This window comes from Meriones unguiculatus, chromosome 15 (genome assembly GCF_030254825.1).
Source record: "Meriones unguiculatus strain TT.TT164.6M chromosome 15, Bangor_MerUng_6.1, whole genome shotgun sequence".
Lineage (NCBI taxonomy): Eukaryota > Metazoa > Chordata > Mammalia > Rodentia > Muridae > Meriones > Meriones unguiculatus.
This window is the reverse complement of record NC_083362.1, coordinates 69,399,154-69,420,857: the sequence shown is the minus strand read 5'-3', so window position 1 is coordinate 69,420,857 and position 21,704 is coordinate 69,399,154. Positions and strand designations below refer to the sequence as shown.

General features: G+C 40.5%; 1 protein-coding gene across 3 annotated transcripts in view; it reads left to right on the top strand.

Moving 5' to 3' along the window:
• The window catches only part of Sphkap (SPHK1 interactor, AKAP domain containing), a 129,766-nt gene that overhangs the window by 37,860 nt on the left and 70,202 nt on the right, over positions 1-21,704 (top strand). For all 3 annotated transcript variants that reach the window (XM_021657576.2, XM_021657577.2, XM_021657578.2), the window contains one exon: positions 18,493-18,600. In XM_021657576.2, coding sequence (XP_021513251.2) covers positions 18,493-18,600 — 108 coding nt within the window. The remainder of the gene's footprint in view (positions 1-18,492; positions 18,601-21,704) is intronic.

Sequence of the window (21,704 nt, the reverse complement as noted above, 5' to 3'; positions counted from 1 at the left end):
GATAGTTTTAAAGTATAAAACAATTAACAGACATATATACTAGAAAACAAATTCAGTATAGAAAAGAAACAGTAACAGTAACCACAGTTATTCCAGTGCATTTTCATGCTATGTGTACCAGTTTTCCCTAGCTGAGACAAAACAACTAAGATTTACTTCAGGTCATGGTGTCAAAGGTCTATGGTCTCTTGATCCTGATGTTTTTGTGTTTGTAATGAGTTAAAACAATGCTGTAGAAACACGTGAGAGTTAACTCAAGTTTCCTATATCCCCATCAGGAGCAAACCTCTAATGACCAAACTCCCTCCCATACTCCAGCTAAACATTCTGTGTCTTCTCAGTGGTACCACAGGCTTGGGACAAAGTATCTAATTGTAGATAGCCTTTGTGATCCATTTAATATGAAGTCTAACTCATGTATTCATGCAAAACCAAATACATAACAGACCTGTCTAATAAAGACCTCTTAATAAGATGTATTATAGTTTTTCTTGTTATAAATTATCTATGGTGTATGATACTGAGGTGATACAACTCAAAATTATTTTGAGCTTTTTACAGGAGTAGTAAGCTTCCACCTTTAAACCTTAGGTACGTTTCTGAGTCAATAACTTTAAATCATGCAGTACTCCCCAGATGCTATTTATTTCACAAAGCCGGTGAATATTTAAGGCATTCTAATTTCTAAGGCACATACATTCCTGTTGGTGAGAGTCTATGTGGTCCTTGAAAGGACTGAAACCACAATAGCTGGATCTGTCAGCTAGCTCCTCATTCATTGTGAGTAGTGTGATTTGCAGCAAATGACTAGCTCTGGATGCCTCCATTTCCTTATCTGAAACATGAAGATAATAATATTACCTACCTCAAAGGAGTGAGACAAGATCAGGATGAGGCAACAGACATGAAGTGCCGAGAACAATGTCTGGCATATTGTAAGCACCCAAAAGAAAGATTATCCACTACTAATGTTATTAGACAGGGTAATTTTATCAAACAGTGTATAGCACCAGAAAAATAACTTAATAATGAGAAAGTAATTCATAATGTTATCTTGGTTAAAGCCATTTGTATGGTGGGGAAATGTGGTCATGTTCTTTTCTGTTTTAAAAACTCATGTCTGGAAGCTACTGGATTGACACTTTCTAGAAGCTGGGAGTTTACACAAAAAAAAAAATTAAAACTCTTCAGGAGCAGTGAGGAGAGCCTTAGTAATATAGCAATTTTTGACTAATTGGCTATAGCTAGATAATGCTTCAATTAAAACAATCCAACCCAAAACTCAATTCTGAAGGATTTTATCATTCTATACATATAATATTTCTGCATAGCTATGTGAATAGATTATATATTTATATACTTATAAAATTTAAAAGTTTTAAATATAGCCTCATTGATTCTATAATTGTTTCTGAACAGTTGTTAGTAAGTTTAATCATAAAATTACCTTTTATTACGGACCCAAAGTGATCAACCTTAGGCAATGTCTTGAGGCTCAACTTAAATATGTTTTTAGGTCTTGAAGGTAGACACAAAGATGGATCATGAACTTCCCTTAACAGAAAAATTTGTGATCTAGTTTAACAGATAATTCTGCTTTCTCATGTAGAAAGTAAAGCAAGAATTCACAAGTTAATTATAGTCATATCTCAAGACAGTCTAAAGGAGGTGAAAAAGACATCTTCCCTGAAAGCTTTGTTTTCTAAGAGAGATAGGAAGGAAATGGATCCAGATGGGAGGGGAAGTGGGAAGGGACTGAGAGGCGTGGAGGGGGGAGAAATCTGTACTCAGGATATATTATGTGAGAGAAAATTTTATTTTCAATACAAGGCAGAAAAATAAGAAGGAGGAGCAGTAAGAGGTAAGAGAAGCCAGGAGGCAGAAGTTGCTATAGGAAATACATCTGACTCAGGGGCACTTACAGTGTACTCAGGTCCAGTGAGTGCATGGCAGAGCTCTGAACCTGTGCACAGAGTGTCCAGTGGTATGCTGCTTCATAGCCAAGACCCCTGTGTACCTTCTATGTTTAAGAATTTTAAAAATGAACTGAAACCATATATATTGGATTCTTCACTTGACTTGTTTTGGTTTTTAAGTTAAGTTTTAAAATATTCATTAAATATATATTTGATCATAATCTTCCACCTCCCCCAACTCTGACAAGGTTTTGTTTTTAAATATAGGCTTTGGCCAATAAATTCATACCTCTATGCTTATTAAAAAAAGGCATTTAATGAGTAAGCTATCACCCTGCCCCTTGCCTCTGCTTTCAAGATCTAGGAAGGTTACCAGATAAATTCATATAAGATGCTAGTTACTACATAGCTAGATATAGCATTGACAAAGTCCTTCTGCTGCTGCTGCTGCTGCTGCTGCTGCTGCTGGTGGTGGTGGTGGTGGTGGTGGTGGTACAATCTCCCTTTCTCTTAACAGACATTGATAATGAAGCTTATGGTGCCTGGACACAGACTTAAACATTTACTGAGCGCAGGGCATCAAAGCAGCTCTGTCTGCCCATCCTAGTGGGAATGTGTTGCTAAGTCACCTGAATGCCTCTCTAATTTAGTGAATGTGAAGATATAGGATAAGTTGAGATTCTCAAAATCGTGCATGTTAAATGTTGGGAATGGGAGAAAGTGTTATTATTCTCTTCCAGTGACCCTGGAACAGCTTCTCTCATAGGTGCTGCCTAATGCCCCCCTTATTGTAAATCCTTACATAATAAACAGAACCAGCTTTGCTATGCTGATCTGCAAAGATTTCCTACTACACAACATAAGTTATTATAATTTTATATTCATTGAACTTTGAGTGAAAAATTTCTACTGTATTTTTATAAGATCAGAATCTGTTATCTCAAAGCATGGAACCAGGCAACTATCTGAAGGAGGAATCCACTCAAACACTTTAGCTAGATCCTCTGAGCACTCGGACTCCATCCCAGGCTTTTCTTCTTGGTGTGTGATGTCAGGCTGTTGGGTGGATCTCATGTGGTTTTCTTCTGTGTTGAATACTCTTACATTTTCTTCTCCCTTGAAAGCATTGCACTTTATTTCATAGTCCCACAATAGGGAAGCATTCTCAGCCCCTTGCTCTATTTCGTGAGCCAAAGATTTACTATTTGAGATAGAGTGGAACCAAGTTTCTAAAAAAAAAAAAAAAACAACAGGAAGAAAGAATGTTCAGAGAAAACTCAACAGTCCAAATGTCTTTCTGCCACTCTGGCCTCATGTCCACCTCTCCCCATCGGGATAGCATGGCTCTTTGTTCGCTGAACTGGACTAGAGGAAGGGAAGCTTAGCCAAGGGCGGGTAGGTACAGGTAGGATCTTGGTTGACATGGTGAATTCTTGGGCAAAGAACACATTACCTGGAATATCTTTGGAGAACTGCTTCATTTTGGGGGAGGTGGGTACTTATGCCCCTGGGGAGATGGCAAGCATCTCTGTGGCAAGGTTTGTGTAGCCATGTACAATTCTGCCCAGGACAGGGGTGTTGGAAGATAATTCATCTGCATACTCAGGGGCTAGGGGTTTGGGGGTGACCTTATAATGTCAAATAAGGAGTGAAGCATGATAACTGTCAAGGAAATAAATACTTATGAGGGTTGGTGATGGAGCAGCTGACTTCATAGTGCCATGTTGAGAGGGAGAAGGGAGCTAACTCCTACTGTTCTCATCTGAGACATCCCAGGTTGAAGCTCTTCTCCATCCTCCCTCAGTAATTCTGGGCCATGATGGTCCTACATCGTTCTCTTTTCATCTCATGTTAATCCTCTTTACACTCGGAGTCATCAAAGTCAGCAGACAGAGAACACTTCAGGTGCCTAGAGACACAATGTGATCTTCCCATGGCATCTGATTGTACCTCTTTGAAGTTTCAAGCATCCTTTCCTGTGACTGACCCTTAAAGTGGCTTAAGTGTGCTTCAAACATACCTGAGGAGTGACAGAGCAGATGCCTCTTGATGTTTCATTTCATTCTGTAAAATATTCTTTCATCTAAACCCAAATCTTTTTGAGAACATGCAATTAACAACAGCAATTCAGTTAATAAGTAGAGGCACACACACTCATGATCCAACCCATGTCTCTAAGGACAGAACTGTTTAAAGCAAAATCCCCAGCATTGATTCCAAGAAGCTAAGCGATTTTACTGAGCCGGACAGTTATATAGTCACATCATGGTGAATGGTTAGGGTGTTCTATATTAGTATTAACTCTTTCCATTCAGATATGGAATAATTAAGGAATGAGAGGATGAATAAAATAAGAAATAACAAGCAGAGTGAGAGGACAGAAGACCTGTAGAGAAAAGAGAGACTGAGAGTGGGAGTATCTCTGTGACAAGTTGGAGACCTAGGTCAGGGTAGGCTCCAAGGAGGATATAAGGGGGACTCAAGCAGAGACTCCTAGTAGCAGAGGCCATACAGACTGAAGAGGACACCCTCTAACTACACTGGTCTCCTAGCAGAGGGAGGGGAACACCAACACACTCAAAAAAGAAAACAAAACAAAAAAACAACTTTGACCCAAAATTTACCCTGCCTACAAGATGTGCAGGGATACATAGAGCAGACAGAGCAGAGATTGAGGGAATACCCAACCAAAGCCTGGGCCAACCAAAGACCCACCCTATGAGAGAGTGCCAATCCTTTGAAGGATACTCTGCTAAACTTGCAGACTGGAGCCTGACAGAATTGTCCTCCAAGAGGCACTACCCAGCAGTGCCTCAAAACAGTTGCTGAGATTCACAGCCGAACATGAAGCTGTGACTCTCAGTATTGGGCATAGGGGGTCTTGGGGAATAGTGGGAGGAAAGAGAAAAGGACCTGGAGGTGACAGGAGCACCACAAAAAGACCAACAGAGCCAGCTAACCAGGGCCCAGCGGGGCTTTGCTGAGTCTGAAGCATCAACCAAAGACCATGCATGAACTGGACCTAGGTCCCCTACAAAGATGTAGCAGATGGGCATAGTAGGCTTCATATGGGTCCTCTAGTAAGGGAAGTGGGACTTGCCAGCCTTTTGGTCACTTCCCTCTGGTGGGGCTGCCTTGCCAGGCTCTGTGATCCTGAAGCACACTAGTGGTCCTCACGTCCAACATCAGAGGCAAAACAATGGCCTCATCACTCTTTGGACAAGTGGCTTGATGCTCTATTTTATATCCATTTTACAGCAGCAAAGAAATGGAAACTTAGTGAGGGGTAGTATAATAGAGATAGTACTCAGCGGCTAAGAGCACTGGCGGCCTTTCCGGAGGACCTGAGTTCAGCTCCCAGCTCCTACACGGCCTCTCACAACTATGTGTAACACCAGTCCTAGGGGATCTGATGCCCTCTTCTGGACTCCACTGGCATTGCAAGCACCTGGCGCATAGACTTGCACAGGCAGAACACAGACATGAAAACAATAAAATAAAATAATAAGTAATATGTGGACACTTTTTAAAAGAAAAGAAAGAGAAAGTTATCATATTAAAATGACTTTTAAAGACAGCTAAGTTAGAAAGTCTAAAGGTAAGTGTTTGGAGCCAAAGATGCCTAGACTCTGGGATGTCAGGAGGGGTCATTTCAGGGAGTAGAGTAAGTGGAGTGCAGAGAGATAGAGCCTGTGTAGGAGCAGTGGAAAGGGAGAAGGAAGGGCCATGATGGAACATGTACTGAAGTCAAGGCCAGTAAAGCTGCATGGCAATGAAGGTCACGCAGAAGATGACCTCTGAGTATTCAGGCCAAGACATCTGGAGCGGTGGTACAGTTGTGACCCTTCAGAGGGGTGTGGAAGGCAGTGAGGGGAAGGAAAAGTTAACCATGAGTCCAGGTTCAGTGTGGTTGTACGTGAAGAGCAAACACCAGCCTTCCCTCTAAGAAGTTTCACCGTCTGCCTAAGGAACCTTCCACACATCCAGAGCCACTTCATATAGAGGAGGGTTCAGGGTTGCAAGGAGGACAAAATGCAAATAGTGAAAGCTTCCAGCAGGGAGTCATTTCCTCTGCTGTCAGTGAAAGCAGGTCAGGATGCTAAATGTATCCTCTTCGGGCTGTAGAGTTCACCCTGAACCAGAGAGAAGAGGCTGCCTCTCCCCCGCCACCAGGTTATTCTTTGGGAAATATTAACCTGGGGACCTTTAGTGGGACAGTTTACCCAAGGCTATCAATTGAAGCTTAATTTTCAATAAGATTGTGATTTACCTCTGTATCCCGAAGGTTGACATAATGGAGGACTACTTTTATGGGCTCCTCACCCCTTTTCCTCCAGTAATTTTGCTACCCAGTGACTAAGAGTGGACATGCTGGTCTAAGTTTTGACTGTCTTTTCTGCTGTTTGAACAGCCCTGAAAGGATCTTGCAGGGTTCTTTCGTTCTTTTAAACCAAAAAAGTGGGACTCTGGAAACCCAAAATAGCTTAGAATATTTTGCGAAAATTGAGCGATACTATGCTTTTGGAAATAAATCTCTCCTTTTGAGTACTTGCAATTACCATAAACTTTCTTTAAACTGTAAACTAAATATATCTACCCAGGAATGGAAGAGGTCTCGAGTTTTGAAAACACAATCTGGCACCTGCAGCTCGCTTTATCTCTTTGGGTACTTAGAGGAGGACCTCCCACCCTGCTCACTGTCACCAGCATCAGTCTCTTTTCTCTCCGTCCTATATCTAAAATCCTTTTCACTTCAGAAGTCTACAGTGGGCTCTCCTCTCTCCCCAGACAAAGCTGACAGCATATGTCTTTTCTTATTTTACACAAGGTTTTGGTCACAGTGCCTGGTTTCCCATTCTGCCAATTAAAAAAAAAAAAAGGATATAGTTGATATATTAAGCTCAGCTTTGGCTCAGGCGTCTCTCTGAAAGAGTCTAGCCATTTGTGGGCCCACATTTGCTAGGCCAGTGCATGTTGGCCCAGGTTAGCATGCAAAGTGGCTAAGCTATGTACTTGGAGTAATTAACAACACACCCTTCGTCCAGGAAGCATTTCCATTTTTCACTCAGATACTTACATTTTTATGTGACACGTGTCAGAGAAGAATGTTGTTAAGTCAGTGTGTCCCATACTTCTTCGCTAGCAACATGCTTAATTCGGCCAACTACTGATACTAAAAGCATTTCATAAATAAGTACTCTCTTGTTACAAGAAATAATTTAGACGAGGCCGGAAATCAGTCTGTTAACTATACTGTGCGATTATGCCCTTCCCATTCCCCCTCTTCACAAGGAGCAGAGTGCGTTGGTTTCTCCACCCATAGTACCTTCCACCCAGTGTTTTCCACCTCTTCCCCCTTGATGATGAAGAACTGTTTCGTTCTAAATACTAAAAGAATTCCTTTCTTTGGATGTACTTTTCTAATAATCAGAACATAGTTGAGTCTTGTCAGGTGTTAATAGCACAAGAATTCAAGAATCTTAAAAAGAATTACAAGGTATATACCATGAATAATCGTTACTTCGTTACTTATGCACTAGAATCTGATTCTCTCCCATGAAAGGAGGCTAACACACAAGAGCCCAGTTATCCAGTTAAATTATCACTGAAAGGAAAACGCTACCGTGACACTTGGTTAGATCCAATGTGAAAGGTTTTTCAATGCCACTTTCTCTTCTAGACAATAATTTTCTTTGTGCCATTGTTTCTGATCAGTAGTCTGGTGTGTATTAAACAGATTGTATGCAATAATGGAATAATAATGGAAAAGTGTTTTGTCTAAGAGTAGAAAACAGACGATTCCAAAAGGAAAGTCAGCAAAGGCATAGATTAAATCAACAGAAACTTATGTATTAAATTGAGTAAAACCCTCTGAATTCTAGACCTGTGTGTATGCATATGTGTGCTAGACTTTTAAGCTATTATAAACTTAATTCAATAAATAGCCAATTCACTGAGTAAACATTCCAAAATTATAATAAAATATTTAAGAAAAACAAATCTTAGCATGCTTTCAGATATTGAAAATTCTCTGTCCCAGTTTAGCTACAGATGTTTTCTTATCAAAAGATGAAAGGCTCTTTTTCTACTTGTGGGAAATTTCATTCCCATCAAGTCCCTCTCCCAGCCATTATAGGCTCTTTGCTGTCTTTCAAATGCATACTCCTGCTCTGAACCTCTGTTGTGCTCTTGACCTCTCCCTGGGCCCCTGCTCTTTCCTAGGATGGGAGTGTGACTGACACCTTGCTTCATTCAGATCCCCATTCAATGTTGTCTTTACAGCCTTCAAAATTCTTTTAGCATAGTGTTAGAGAAGTCTGCCAAGATATCCTTTCCAAAATAGCATCTTACTTTTTTAAGCCGTCATCTGGTATAGATTTTTCCTGTGGTTTCTGTTATCTGACACACATGTTTATCAGTTATTCCTTTGATCTTGCCACAATAGAATGAAATAAGACTCTGCATGTATTGCTGTTCTTGTTTTGCCCACTGATTCTTCAGTGAAATAAGCAATGCCTAGTAAGAAAATAGCAAGGGTATAACAAGAAGCTGAGTAGGTAAAAGTTCGTAAAAACTTAGCATGAATGGCATATTATTCTCTTACAGTGGCACTGAGAAGTTAATCTCAAATATGGAGCCTAGTAAACATTTAAAATATCTTATTAATGATTCATTACTTCATAATTCAACATATGTATATATTGAATTTGTTGACTCTCTCATTATTTATTTTGTCTCTTCTGCCACTCTTAACCACCTCCTTCCTAAAAGTCCTTTCCACAAACTCATGCCCTTCTGTTTTCTTCCTTACTTGATCAAGGCTACCTGTGTGACCAAGGATTAGGGCTATCTATTGGAAGGTTTCACCAGTGTGTAAACAAATGAAAGCAATGATCACCTCTCTTCTTCACCACTATCAATACCTCAGTGGTGAGGCATAGGGGCCTCATGAGTCCCTAATTAATCCATGCCTGACTGCAGTCATACCCATTCTTGTGCAGACCCAATACAGACTACAGCAGCTGTGGTGAGTTCACAATTGCAGTGGAAAATGGTATTGTACAGCCTGTCTCTGTATGTTCTGGCTCTTACACGCTTTCTATCACTTCTTCTTGATTGTTTCCTGGACCTTAATGTAGCTGGTACAATTGCCTTGTTTAGAGATGAACACTCAACCTTCACTTATTCTCAGCATCTTGAGCAGCCTTGTGTATCTTCATTCATCACCATTCACTGGAAAGAGAAGATGTTCTGATTGATGCTGGGAGTGGCATTTATCTATTGGCATAAACACAAATACTGAGGCCAGTAAGAGGGCTCAATGGGTAAAAGCATTTACTTCTAAGCATGATGATGAACTGAATTTTATCTCTGCAACTCTATGCTTGAAAAAAATAAATAAATAACTTAATTTCATCAAGTTGTCCTCTGACCATAGCAAACACACACACACACACACACATACACACACAAACACACAAATAGATAAGTAGGTAGATAGATAGATAGATAGATAGATAGATAGATAGATAGATAGATAGATAATTGAATAAATAAATCTTCAAAGTAAATATTTAGGTCAAGTCCAGTGGCAAGTGCCTGTGATCCCAGCACTCGGGGAGGCAGAGGCAGAAGGATCTTTGTGAATCTGAGACCAGTCTGGTCTGCAAATAAAGTCCAGGACAGCCTCACAGAGAAACTGCTTCAAAACAAACAAACAAATAGACAAAAATTTAGACGTCAAATGACATTATTTCGGCATGACTCAGCTTTCTTGTAGGGCCTATCACTCACCCATCCCACAGACCTTTGACAGTATTTACCATGCCCGCTGTTGATATTATCATGTGGTCTTGAGTTCACAGAATAGATGGTTGCTCCTATAGCAGTTGTGCCACTACTGGGCAAGTCTGCACATCTTACATGGCAGGTTGGTATTGTGATGTGTAGGATTCAGAGTGGCTGAGTAAAACTATTAACTCTTTTTCTCCCTCAGAAGTTTGCATAGAACTCTAAGCACTGTGAAAGCTAGGGAGGGCGTTTTCAGTTCACAACCATCTTAACTTCTCCATCACAAAAACTATTTTTTTTCATTTAACCATATTCCAATGCTCCTTTTTTAATTATATGCCTCCATAAATAATGAAGGTCAGTTTTATACTATGTGAAATGTGTCACACAAAGAGCAAACCATAACATGCCCATTAAAAGCTTCGCTAATATTTAATGTATGAAAGAAAAGTGAACTTTGTAGAGCAGACTGTGAAAATAGAAATGGGAAGAGAGGTGTTTCAGCTGGCACAGAATTAGCAAGCCAAGAAAACTGGGAGAGTTAACATCACTTCTGGACCAGGAGTCAAATTTCCTTTAGAGTTTCAACTGGGGAGGAATGGGGTTTGTATATAGACACAAAAAGTTTAAAATGACGACAGCACACCCAAGTGTAATAACCAGCCATTAGAAATGTAAAAAGCAGGCTCCTGAGAAAGGTCAAAACTGAAGCAGGAAAGAAGAGCTTGTCATTCTTCCAAGTGATAATTAAAGCCCTATGTGGCCCTGGGCTCTGCAAAGAGAATGATTGATAGGAGTAGAAAAAGCAGTATTCCTTAAAAAAAAATATTCATGAGCAAAGGAGGGAAAGTCAGTCCAAAGAGAGAGAGGCAGTCTACCCCAGCCTCCCAAATATCCCTAAGACAGCTCAAATTCACCTTGCAACACACTCACCAGACACAAGAGCCTTTACTTCCTGTCGAACTCCAGGTAAAATGAACCATTTCATTTTTGGAATATTTGGCTGGGATTGACATCCCTCAAAGCACCTCTTCTTCCTTCATCACATTCCAAAGATGCAGTTGGCTTTTATTTTATTTTATTTATTTTATTTTACCACAAGGTCTCACCTCAACTAGGCTTGCCTTGCATGTCTGATCCTCTTACATCCGCCCCCTACTGCTGAGAATATGGCTCTATGTCAGGCCTCTTCATGATAATTTTCCCAGAGTCCCACAGCAAATGACCTCAATGGACTGACTGTTGGCTGGAGAGGGCAGGGAAGGAAGATAAAAATAAGAATGGCATACCACAAATGAAGGAAGACAGCCTGTCAGACACTGGAGACACCCAGGCAATGTCGACAGAACACATACCCTATAAATTCCCCTGCCTTCGTCTACTGATAAGAGCCATGTTATCAGGCCACCGCCTATTCTATCAGGTGATCATGATTTTGTAAACACCTTTTTACTTGGTCCCTAGAACAACTCTCTCAAGTGGTATCGCTATCATGGAACGATACAAGAACTAACTCACACAAGTCCATCAAGTTGTCCAATCATATTCAGTGAGATGTGGAGGTGGAATTTTCAGTCCTTCCTCCGGATCTCAGAAGCTAAAAGGTTAGCATCTTCAGCAACCCAAGCGACCAGCCAAAGAAGCATCCTTCTGCAACAATAGGACTGAGTCTAATTTCTAACAGTCAGTTTGCCCCTCTCTGTCTCATTCCAAAACTAAGGGCCTTCATCTTGATTCTGCCTGTTGAAGTGAAAGTAAGTGCACCATGGAGCAAAAGGATCCTTTTGCCTTATTCAGGACACTCTGGAAATTTTCAGATGAGTCTCACCATTATCGTTTTAAACTTGGAACTGCACAGCACACAGCACGTTCATTATTAGCACTCCGTCTGAAATAAGCAAGCCGGGAAACCAAAAATAGCAGATAACTAAATGAGCCGTGGAGAACCTGGTGAGCGTCTCTCTTTTCCCACTCAGAAATGACTCCCTCAGCAGGAAGCTATATTCATAAAGCTTCAAACACATTAAATGCTCAAGCGCATGCCTTTTCTCAAGCACTACTTGTAGTCCTTTGTCCAAACCACTAGACAAAAAGCAGGTTAAAATTGCTTGACACACCAGGCTAAGTAGTTTACTGAAGCATATTTATATTCCTTCCATGTTCCTTTATCAGAGTCTTCTAAAAAACAAAACTATTTCTCATATTATGTATATACGTAAGTACCAGGTTATGTACATACTGTGTACCATGCATGTGTATGTATGTATATGTGTATGCTCCTGTAGGGGTCAGAAGTCAGTGTTGTTGGATCTCTTGGAACTATAGTTACAGACGGTTGTGAGCCACTCAGTACCGGTGCTGAGAACTGAACCCAGGTTCTCTGCAAGAGCAGCCAATGCTCTTAGTCTCAAAGCTACTTCTCCAGCTCCTTTTGTTGTTGTTTTGTTTTGTAGTCTCGAAACAGGGTTTCACTGTGTATCTCTGGCTATCCTAGAACCCACTCTAGAGGCTGGCCTCAAATTCAAGGTTTCTACTGCTTCCCAAATTCTGGGATTAAAGGTATGCACAACCATTGCCTCCTGGCTCCTCCTCCCTCCCCTCTTTCTCCTTCTCCCCCTCCTCTTCTTGTTCTTCTCCTTCATCTTCTCCTCCTCCTCCTTTTTCTCCTCTTCCTGCTCCCCCTCCCCCTGCTCCTCCTTCTCTTCTCGTCTGCTGCCTTCTGTTGGACTACTAACATATGGAAAAGGGGTTAGGAAGTGTGAAGTGTGAAGGGTAAGATTACATGGAGCTTGGCACAAGGGTCATGCTTACCTCAGATAGCCTGATATAATGAATTTACCCAGGGAAACTGGGGCCAGAATCTAGGAAAGAACAAGAGTTAGCTGACAGAGAATCAGGACTGGAACTCAACTTTCAAATCAGCCAGACTTGGGTCCTTAGATTAGGGCAGATGTCCTAAACGTGAGAGGCACAAGGTACCACTATCATACAAAGATTAAGGCTTGAGTCAAGGCCCTGATATCTGAGAGATAGGTGCTAATGCTGCTTCTATGCCAAACAAACAAATCATGGACCCCTGTGACCAAGAGCAGAGAAAATAATAACTGTTAAAGATGGCCACTGTTGGTTCCTTTAATATGACAGGAACTGTTTCATTGCATATGCATATGTTAGCTTCCCATTGCAATCCACAAGTCTGGAGATTTAATTGAAATAATATGCTCGAGCATTAGCTCAGAGTTCCCAATGAAGTATCATTTTGTTAATTATTAATGTTAATATAAGTAATTCTAATCAGGCTAGGCAAAAAGTTTGACACTCGAGCTTCAGGACTGCAGTTCAGATCTATAGCACCTGTGTAAATGGTAGGGGTGTGGCAGACAGCCTGTGATTCCAGCTTTAGAAGACAGAGAACATTCCCAGGAAAGCTGGCTAGTGAGACGCCATATTGGAGATCTCTGGGCTTGATTGAGAGAACATGCCTGCCTCAATGAAGAGTGAAAGAGCAATCAAGAATGAGCTCTGACATCAGTCTTAGGCCTTCATTATCATATGTAACCATGTACATAGTTACAAACACAGGCAAACCAACACACGTGTAAAAAATACATACATAAATACACACACACACATTGAAATGGGGGGATGGGGGCCAGAAACCATCAATAATTAGCACAAGGAACAGGCTGGATAGCTTCACACCAGACAGCGGCTTCCTCAGGTGTAGGAGTTTCTAGGTGGTAGGGGGCAAGTGGCTGGCTGACATGTGCCACTCCCCATCCATCATTTGAAAACGTGGCCACTTTGCACACACAGAAAGGGCCAAGGGAACTGCAATTCAACTTCTCCCCAGTCCTCAGGATGGCCTAGGAGAAAGATCTGTCAAATGCTAATGTGAAAATTGAAACAATTTGCTGTGACCACAATATGATATGCCTTTTTGTCAGTCAGAATCCCAACAGGCAAGTTCCACGGCCTAATTTTTGAAGAGTGAGCTCTGAAATGATGAGGAGATGATTCCGGTTAGGATGTTTATTGAGCTTCATTGTAAAGCAGGATTAGCCTTTGTGTTCATCTGGTGCCTGTGGTTTAAGCTCTGATGTTCCCAGGATGCAGAATTAATGAGTTTTTTGTTTCAATAATGGAGTTCTAAATCCTGAAGATCAAAGAAAGGCCAGGGACAAGCCTGTGGCACCAGTTGTCTAGTGATAACTGAAATTTGCTTCAAACCACGCTGTCTATGAAAATTACAATATCCTGTTATCACTAAGTGGATTAAACCAATTGTATCATTCATACCACAAAAGTTTCTCTTTCGTAAAGGAAAATGTTACCCAGGAATCTTAATGAGGAACATCTGACCATAAATTAAAGAACATAAAATGAGATTTTACTTTAAAAAAAAATTAGACAACAGGATAAGTTTTTGGAGACACTCCAGATGAGACCATTTTGGATACTTGGAAGGGAGCAGTGTTCAAGGAACTGACAAACAGACCTTGGTGCCCTCAAGACTAAATCCAAGGTCAAGTTCTTTGTGGAGCAGAAACCCCAAACCCCCAAACCATCTGAGCCTCAAGATCATTGTTGTCAATTGTACATTCTGGGAAGAACTTTCTCTATGTTCAAGTGAATTTTAAACAGCTCAATTCTCAGAATTTTCTAATCCTGCAGACAATACCAGCAGTAATTATCAACCCTACAAAATACACAATGAAAATTATACCTCAGACCAGAATATTTTCGAGAGAAAATTTGCCTCTACGTATCCTTAAGTCATTTCATTTTACCTTCCCTGCTTCCACCACTGTTCCTCAGTGGACCTTCTCCATGTTTCATCAGTCCTTTTTTTTTTTTTTTAAATCCCTTCTCATAGATGCAAAAGCTAAGAATCATAGTTTACATTACTTGGCCCAACTTGTCCTACTATTAATGGCCATGCTCACATTCCAAACAAGATTTTCAAGCTCCGTTCTATCTGAAAATAAAAATGAATGACAGTTTTACACAAGGGGGATGGGCTTAGAGATTTAGAGGCCTTTCTGCTCTAAGTAAAGTTAATCTGCGTTCTTGAATTTTTAAAATTAAAAAACATGTGATCCAAATAACTCAAAATTCTTTGGGAATCTACACTAAGTTAGATTTCTTTTATTTATCTGCTTATTTTTGAGTTTTTATTTTATTTTGTTTTGTTTCCTTGGGGAAATGCCCAAGGGGTGCATGCATGCGCCTGCACAGGTTCCCATGCACACATACATGTGAAGGCCACATGGTAACTCCAAGTGTTTTCACTATCAGGTGACACCTGTCCTCCCCTTGAGGAAGCCTGGCTTTTACATGTGGGTTCTGGGAACGAAACTCAGGTCCTCCTGCTTCTATAGCAAGCACTTTACTGACAGACCTATTTTTCTAGCACCTCCTTCCTTATGTCTAACATGGCTACTTTTAAGATGTTAAACACTTGATAACATATTCATTAAATAAATACATATTATTTTCAAATCAGTAAAACTTTTGAGTGATGAGAATATGGATTTACTTTGAATGTTTGCAAATATCTTCAAATTCTTTTTTTCTTTTCTCTTATTATTTATTCTTCTTTTGTACAATACATTCTGATGACAGTGTCCATTGCCCCTACTCCTCTTTAAGAGATAACAGCTCTCTCCATGGTGTTTCTATATTCAATCCTCTGAGCCACCACAAGTCACATTGTTTCTAGAAATGCAACTGAATACTCAGAGATAATGAACAGTAAAACAGCAAATGCCACATGTTAAAGTTATTTTTACAAAACTGTGTTTGTTTCTCTTAATCCAGCTATCACACAATCGATATGCTTTCATATTTTTAAATAATAAGCTTCACAACACAATAATTGAACAGTTATAATTCTATTATTAACTCTCTAAACTAATCTGGTTTCCTCCCACTATACATCCCAGAAATATTTGCACTTTGTAGCTTCCTGCTTAAGCTCCTTCTCTTGATCTCTCTTGGACCTCTCTGGTGGCTGAATCCCCTACTTCCTTCTCTAAATCCTCCTCCCCTGGCTAGCAGGAAGTCCAGCCCTATTCTCTTCCCTGCTCAGTGATTGGCAGTAAGCTGCTTTATTGGCATATTAGGGGACAATTGGGAAATACACAACATTGAGACAGAAGATTCTCAGAATAAGGGTTGAACCCAGATATGGGAAGGACAGAAATCAGCATTTGAATTATATAATAACCGTATGCCTATATCCATGTTAGCAGTGTTAGATAGCCTTTCCCTCTAAGAGGAGTGAGAAGCCCCACTGCCAGATTTGGTTACAGAAACAGCACCGAGTTCACCATTCAACCACCTGCTCGTGTGCAAGCTATCTCTTATGTTATTCCAAAAAAAAAAGATAACGATTCGTAATCCTTATGTAACAATAAATATTAAATAGGAAGATATACCCAAGTAAGATAACAGATCTGAGGCAAAAAAAAAAAAGCTACTGAATATTTTCAGAATTATATGTTAGCTCTATTCTATAATATATTTCTGTTTTATAGGATAAAAGAGACAATATTTTGTTGTAATTGAATTAGAATTCTATTTTAGAGGTCATTAACTGAGTTGATTAAATATAATCACAAATTAACAGGCATTCATCTTAAAGGAGAACCATTATAACGTTGGAAATCTTAAATGAGAAAAAAATGCATACACTATTTAGATAATTCATATATAAAACTGAGTCATGTGGTTACTTAAGAAATTGTATCTTCAAAATATTTGACTCTGAAAAATGATTCTTGTCTTTGCTTTTAAACCCAAGTCCAAAAAAAAATGCATTTATAAATCATATCTGGGTTTGTTGATTTGAGTATTGAATTTCTTCTTATTTTGGCATATTATTGCTAAATGGAAAAATTGTTTTACTAATGGTACTGTATTATTCATAATATTTTTAACAGCCTACTGCCTTTGGTGTTCTAGAAAATTTGTGCCCAATTTCATGACTATGTCAGTGCAATCAAAGAAATATAGAATCGGCAATGCACCAAAAATGAAAACATGAATTTGTAAAGTAAAAAAGTATTCACTTTTCTTGTATCTGTTGAGGTTTGCTTTGTGCCTGACTATATGGTCAATTTTTGAGAAGGTTCCATGAGGTGCTGAAAAGAAAGTATACGCTTTTGAGTTTGAGTGAAAAGTTCTGTAGACATATCTTAGGTCCATTTGATTTAGGACCTCTTTAAGTGCCATTATTTCCCCATTTAGCTCCTGTCTACACAATCTGTCCCTTGGTGAGAGTAGAATGTTGAAGTCTCCCACTTTTAAGGTGTTGGGATCAATGTGTGATTTAAGCTTTAATAATGTTTCATTTACAAATGCAGGTATTTGAGACATAGATGTTCAGCATTGTGAGAAATAGTGCTACCTCAAGATCCAGCTTATACGACTCCTAGGCATATATACAAAATATGCTCATGTATACAACAAGGACATTTGCTCAACCATGGTCATAGCAGCTTTATTCATAATAGCTAGGATCTGGAAAAAAAAACAGATGTCCCTCAACTGAGGGATGGATACAGAAATTGTGGTACATTTACATAGTAGAATACTACTTAGCAATTAAAAACAAGGAAATCATGAAATTTTCAGGCAAATTGTGGGAACTAGAAAAGATCATCCCAAGTGAGGTATCCCAGAAGCAGAAAGACACACATGGTATATACTCACTTATAAGTGGATATTAGTCAGATATATAGGATAAACATAGTAAAATCTGTACACCTAAAGAAGCTAAGCAAGAAGGAGGACCCTGGGTAAGTTGCTCAATACTCATTCCGAAAGGAAAATGGGATGAACATAGGAAGAGGGAGAAAACGGAGAACAGGAAGGAGCCTACCACAGAGGGCCTCTGAAAGACTCTACCCAGCAGGGTATCAAAGCAGATGCTGAGATTCATAGCCAAACTTTGGGCAGGGTGTAGGGAATCTTATGAAATAAGGGGTAGATAGAAAGACCTGGAGGAGACAGGAGCTCCACAAGGAATGCAACAGAACCAAAATATTTGGGCACAGGGGTCTTTTCTGAGACTGATACTCCAACCAAGGACCATGTATGGAGATAACCTAGAACCCCTGCACAGATGTAGCCCATGGCAGTTCAGTGTCCAAGTCGGTGCCCTAGTAAGGGGAACAGGGAGTGTCTCTGACATGAACTCAGTGGCTGGCTCTTTGATCACGTCCTTTTGAGGGTAGAGCAGCGTTACCAGGCTACAGAGGAAGACAATGCAGCCAGTCCTGATGAGACCTGGTAGGCTAGGATCAAATGGAAGAAGAGGAGGACCTCCCCTATCAGTAGACTGGGGGAGGGGCAAGGAAGGAGAAGAGGGAGTGGGATTGGGAGGGGACAAGGGAGGGGACTACAGCTGGGATAGAAAGTGAATAAGTTGCAATTATTAAAAATAAATGTAAAAAGTATTAGAATTTTTTAAGAGAACATTAACTATAAATGAAATTTCTATGCCCACTGGCAGGTAGGCATCACCCCAAATGTCAAGCACAAGTTGGTGTTTCTGGTGTCACATTTTATGAACAAAAAGGAGCATCAATAACAAGAGCAAGCCGGCTCGTGGCAGAGCGTTTTGTACTTTCTAATGCTGCTTTCATCCATCGAGCTTCTGCTTCCTCTTTTCCAGCTGCTTGGAGGAAATGGGGGAAGGGGACCACGTCTAGGGTTCTTCGCTTGTTTGGATAGAAAGCCGTGCTGAACAATGCTGACAGGCTTGTCTGTGTTCCCCCAGGTCCTTCGTAGCAATAGCTTGCTGGAGTCCACAGACTACTGGCTGCAGAACCAGAGGACACCTTGCCAGATTGGGTTTGTGGAAGACGAGTCTGAAAACTGTGCTTCTGTGAGTGTGTGGAACTCTGGGGGGCTGGGGAGGGGGAGTACGGTCTGAAAATGCAGGAAACCAGGGCATGTACCTAAGGCAAAAACTTCTTAAAAGCAAGGTTGGAAAAGTATCCTTTTAGAAATCCGTGAGTAGCTCATGAGGATAGACAGCACAATAACAGACAGCTCATAACATCGATGCTTCATTTAAATAGATGAACTAATATAATCACTCCCCTGAAAAGGGAAAAACTGTTATAAAAAAAATGACCCAGGCATATATTCAGAAATAGAATTGCAGTATACGAAGAAAAGTCTAAAAGCTCAATAGCTCTTTTGGATTCTTTCCAATATGTTTTACAACTCCCGTTAAAAGGTGTTTTCTGATAGAAAATTAGGTAAGAATTTTCCAGCATTCTTAGAGCTACAATTTTGAAATCTCCCTCAACCTAAGAAGTAAAAAGGCATGAATTTTAATGCACTGGGCTGTCTATGTAAAGCCTCTGTGAAGCAGGAAGTATGTTCATAGATAAACTGTGTAAGTCGTAGGCTTTAGAAGACGAGCACACACTGTAAAGCATTTGCAGAGCTCCTTCCCTGCGGGCGGTATGCCGCCCTGTGATTGAAATAGCCTAGCTCGCGGGGGTCATGAGAACAGGAACTAGGCAGTGTTTTCAAGTGGGGACAGACATGTATTCTCCTGGCTAAATTGAGAGCACCACCTCCTAGCTATTCCTAGGGGTAAGTTCTGTGCTGGCGTATCTGTTTCAAAAGAAAAGAAAAGAAAAATTACAGAAGGATGAAAATGGCATGGGTCACTTTTGATGGGTCCTGAGCAGAGCAGTTCTAGCAGGTGGCGCAAGGACCATTTCACAAGGAGGAGTGTTACGGCACTCCCGGCCCCAACATGCTTAATATACTCTCTATTTTTCGGAAAGGGAAGAGGACACAAGGACCCACCCCTAACCAAAAACCTATTTGCAGTAAGTACCTGCTGGGAAAGAGAAATCTACCTTCATGGCTATGAACCAAAAATGAATGTTAAGATCCCTATAGAAAACTAGTCTTTAGCTAATGTATCCTGTAGTCACTCTCTAATAAATTCTTTCCCTTTGAGCTTGGTGAGGTTCTAGGGTAGGGAGAAGATCAGGTGTGATGGTTTGACTCAAAATGGCCCCCATAGGCCTAGAGAGACAGTATTAGGAGGCGTGGCCTTGTTGGAGGAGGTGTGGCTTTGTTGGAGGAGGTGTGGCCTTGTTGGAGGAGGTGTGGCCTTGTTGGAGGAGGTGTGGCTACACTATGGTTGGGTTTTGAGGTAGCAAAAGCTCAAAGCCACAGCTAGTGGCTCCTTCCTCTTTCCTGCTGCCTGCTGATTGGGATGTGGTACTCTCAGCTCCTTCTCCAGCACCTTGTCTGCCTGGATGCTGCCATGCCACTTGCCATGATGACAACAGACTAAACCTCTGAAACTGTAAGCCAGCCATAATTAAATGTTTTCTTCTATAATAGTTGCCGTGGCCACGGCGTCTCATCACAGCGATAAAATCCTACCTAAGATACCAGGGTTCCTTATTTCTAAGAAAACTTCATAGCTACAGCTGAACTAGGGCATACTATAGACATATAGGGCTAGGAGAAGGAAATCTTGACAGAACAACCACAGGATGGAACTAAGCAGTCAAGGAAGAGTATTGAATTCTTTTTTCAAAACTGTTTCTCAGTTTGTCAGGGTGGAACAAGCCTATACTCCCAGCTACCGGGGAACTGATGTTCAGGGTTACCTGGGCTATAGAACAAACACCTTATCAAACAATGGGTAAAAAATCATTTTCTCATAACCCCATGAAAGTGTAATGTAAATGCCAGCAAGCACTGTGATTGATGCCTGTAATCCCAGGACTTGAGAAGCTAAAACAGGAGGATTATCAAGTGTTGTTAGCCAGTCTGGGCTACATAGGAAGTTCCCAAGCAGCCTGTTGGTAATATCCAATCTCAGAAGCCTCCCTGGGGGGAAAAAAGTGTAATTTAAAGGAAGATTTAAAATAGTTCCATTAAAAATAATCCCTTCATTAAAGTTTAATTTTAGAAAATCAGTATTATGAAACTATCCCTGGCTTAAAGTATTTACAGACAATCACAATAGACCCCCAAGGAACCTGTGGAGATTCTGTTTATTGCTCTGCCATATTTTTGTTATTCTGGAAGACACAACATTAAGTAGATTGCTGTTTTGGTTATTTTGTCCTTACTTCAATTAGTAGCTAATTTTATATCTAGAATAGATTGGTTTGGTGTAACTTGAAAAAAAATTGTTTTTTGAGGAAGGGCTTCAGGCTTGGAAATTATTGGAGTATTGTGTCCATGTATTGGTACAGGTTTTGTTTCTAAACTGCAAACTGTGAGGGTTAGTTATTTCTCCTTGATGTGTTTTATGTAACTAGTAGCACACACATTCTTATGAATTCTTTTAGGATGAACTATAAACAAGATGTCTTTTATCCCTCACTTCTTTGGTATGGAGCATAAAGATTTAAAACCAGTGTTGAACTTAGAGCCACAGAAAAACATTGTTATAGTTTGTTACTCTTTGAATGTAGAAAATCCCGGAAAGGCTACATATGGTTCCCAATGGTGGTACTCTTAAAAGGCAGTAGAAACCTTAGGACATGGCGCCTGTTTGGAGAATCACTGGGGGTATAGCCTTGAGGGACATATTCATTCTCTCCCTCTCCTTTTCCCTCTTCCTCTCCCCCCTCTCCCTCTCTTTCTCCTTCAGTCCCTCTCACCACTCTTTTCCTCCTCTCTTCTCTTCTTTCTCTTTCTCTTCCTCTTCTTTTCTGCTTCTCCCTATCCTCCTTACTTCCCTCTTCTCTCTTTCTCTTTACTGACCGCCCCCCCCCATACACACAGTATCTTCTTTTCCCCTGCCTACTGGGTCTTCTTCATCTAGAAACAGTGATGCCAAATGGCCATGACTCACATAGCCACTTCTGCTCGAACTCTAAGGCAAAATAAATCTTTCTGACCCTTAAAGCTCTTTTATCAGGTCCTTAGACACAGTGAGAAAAATCTGCCTGACACAGTTCAGGTCCTTCTGTACAATAGCATTCCTTTGTCACTGAG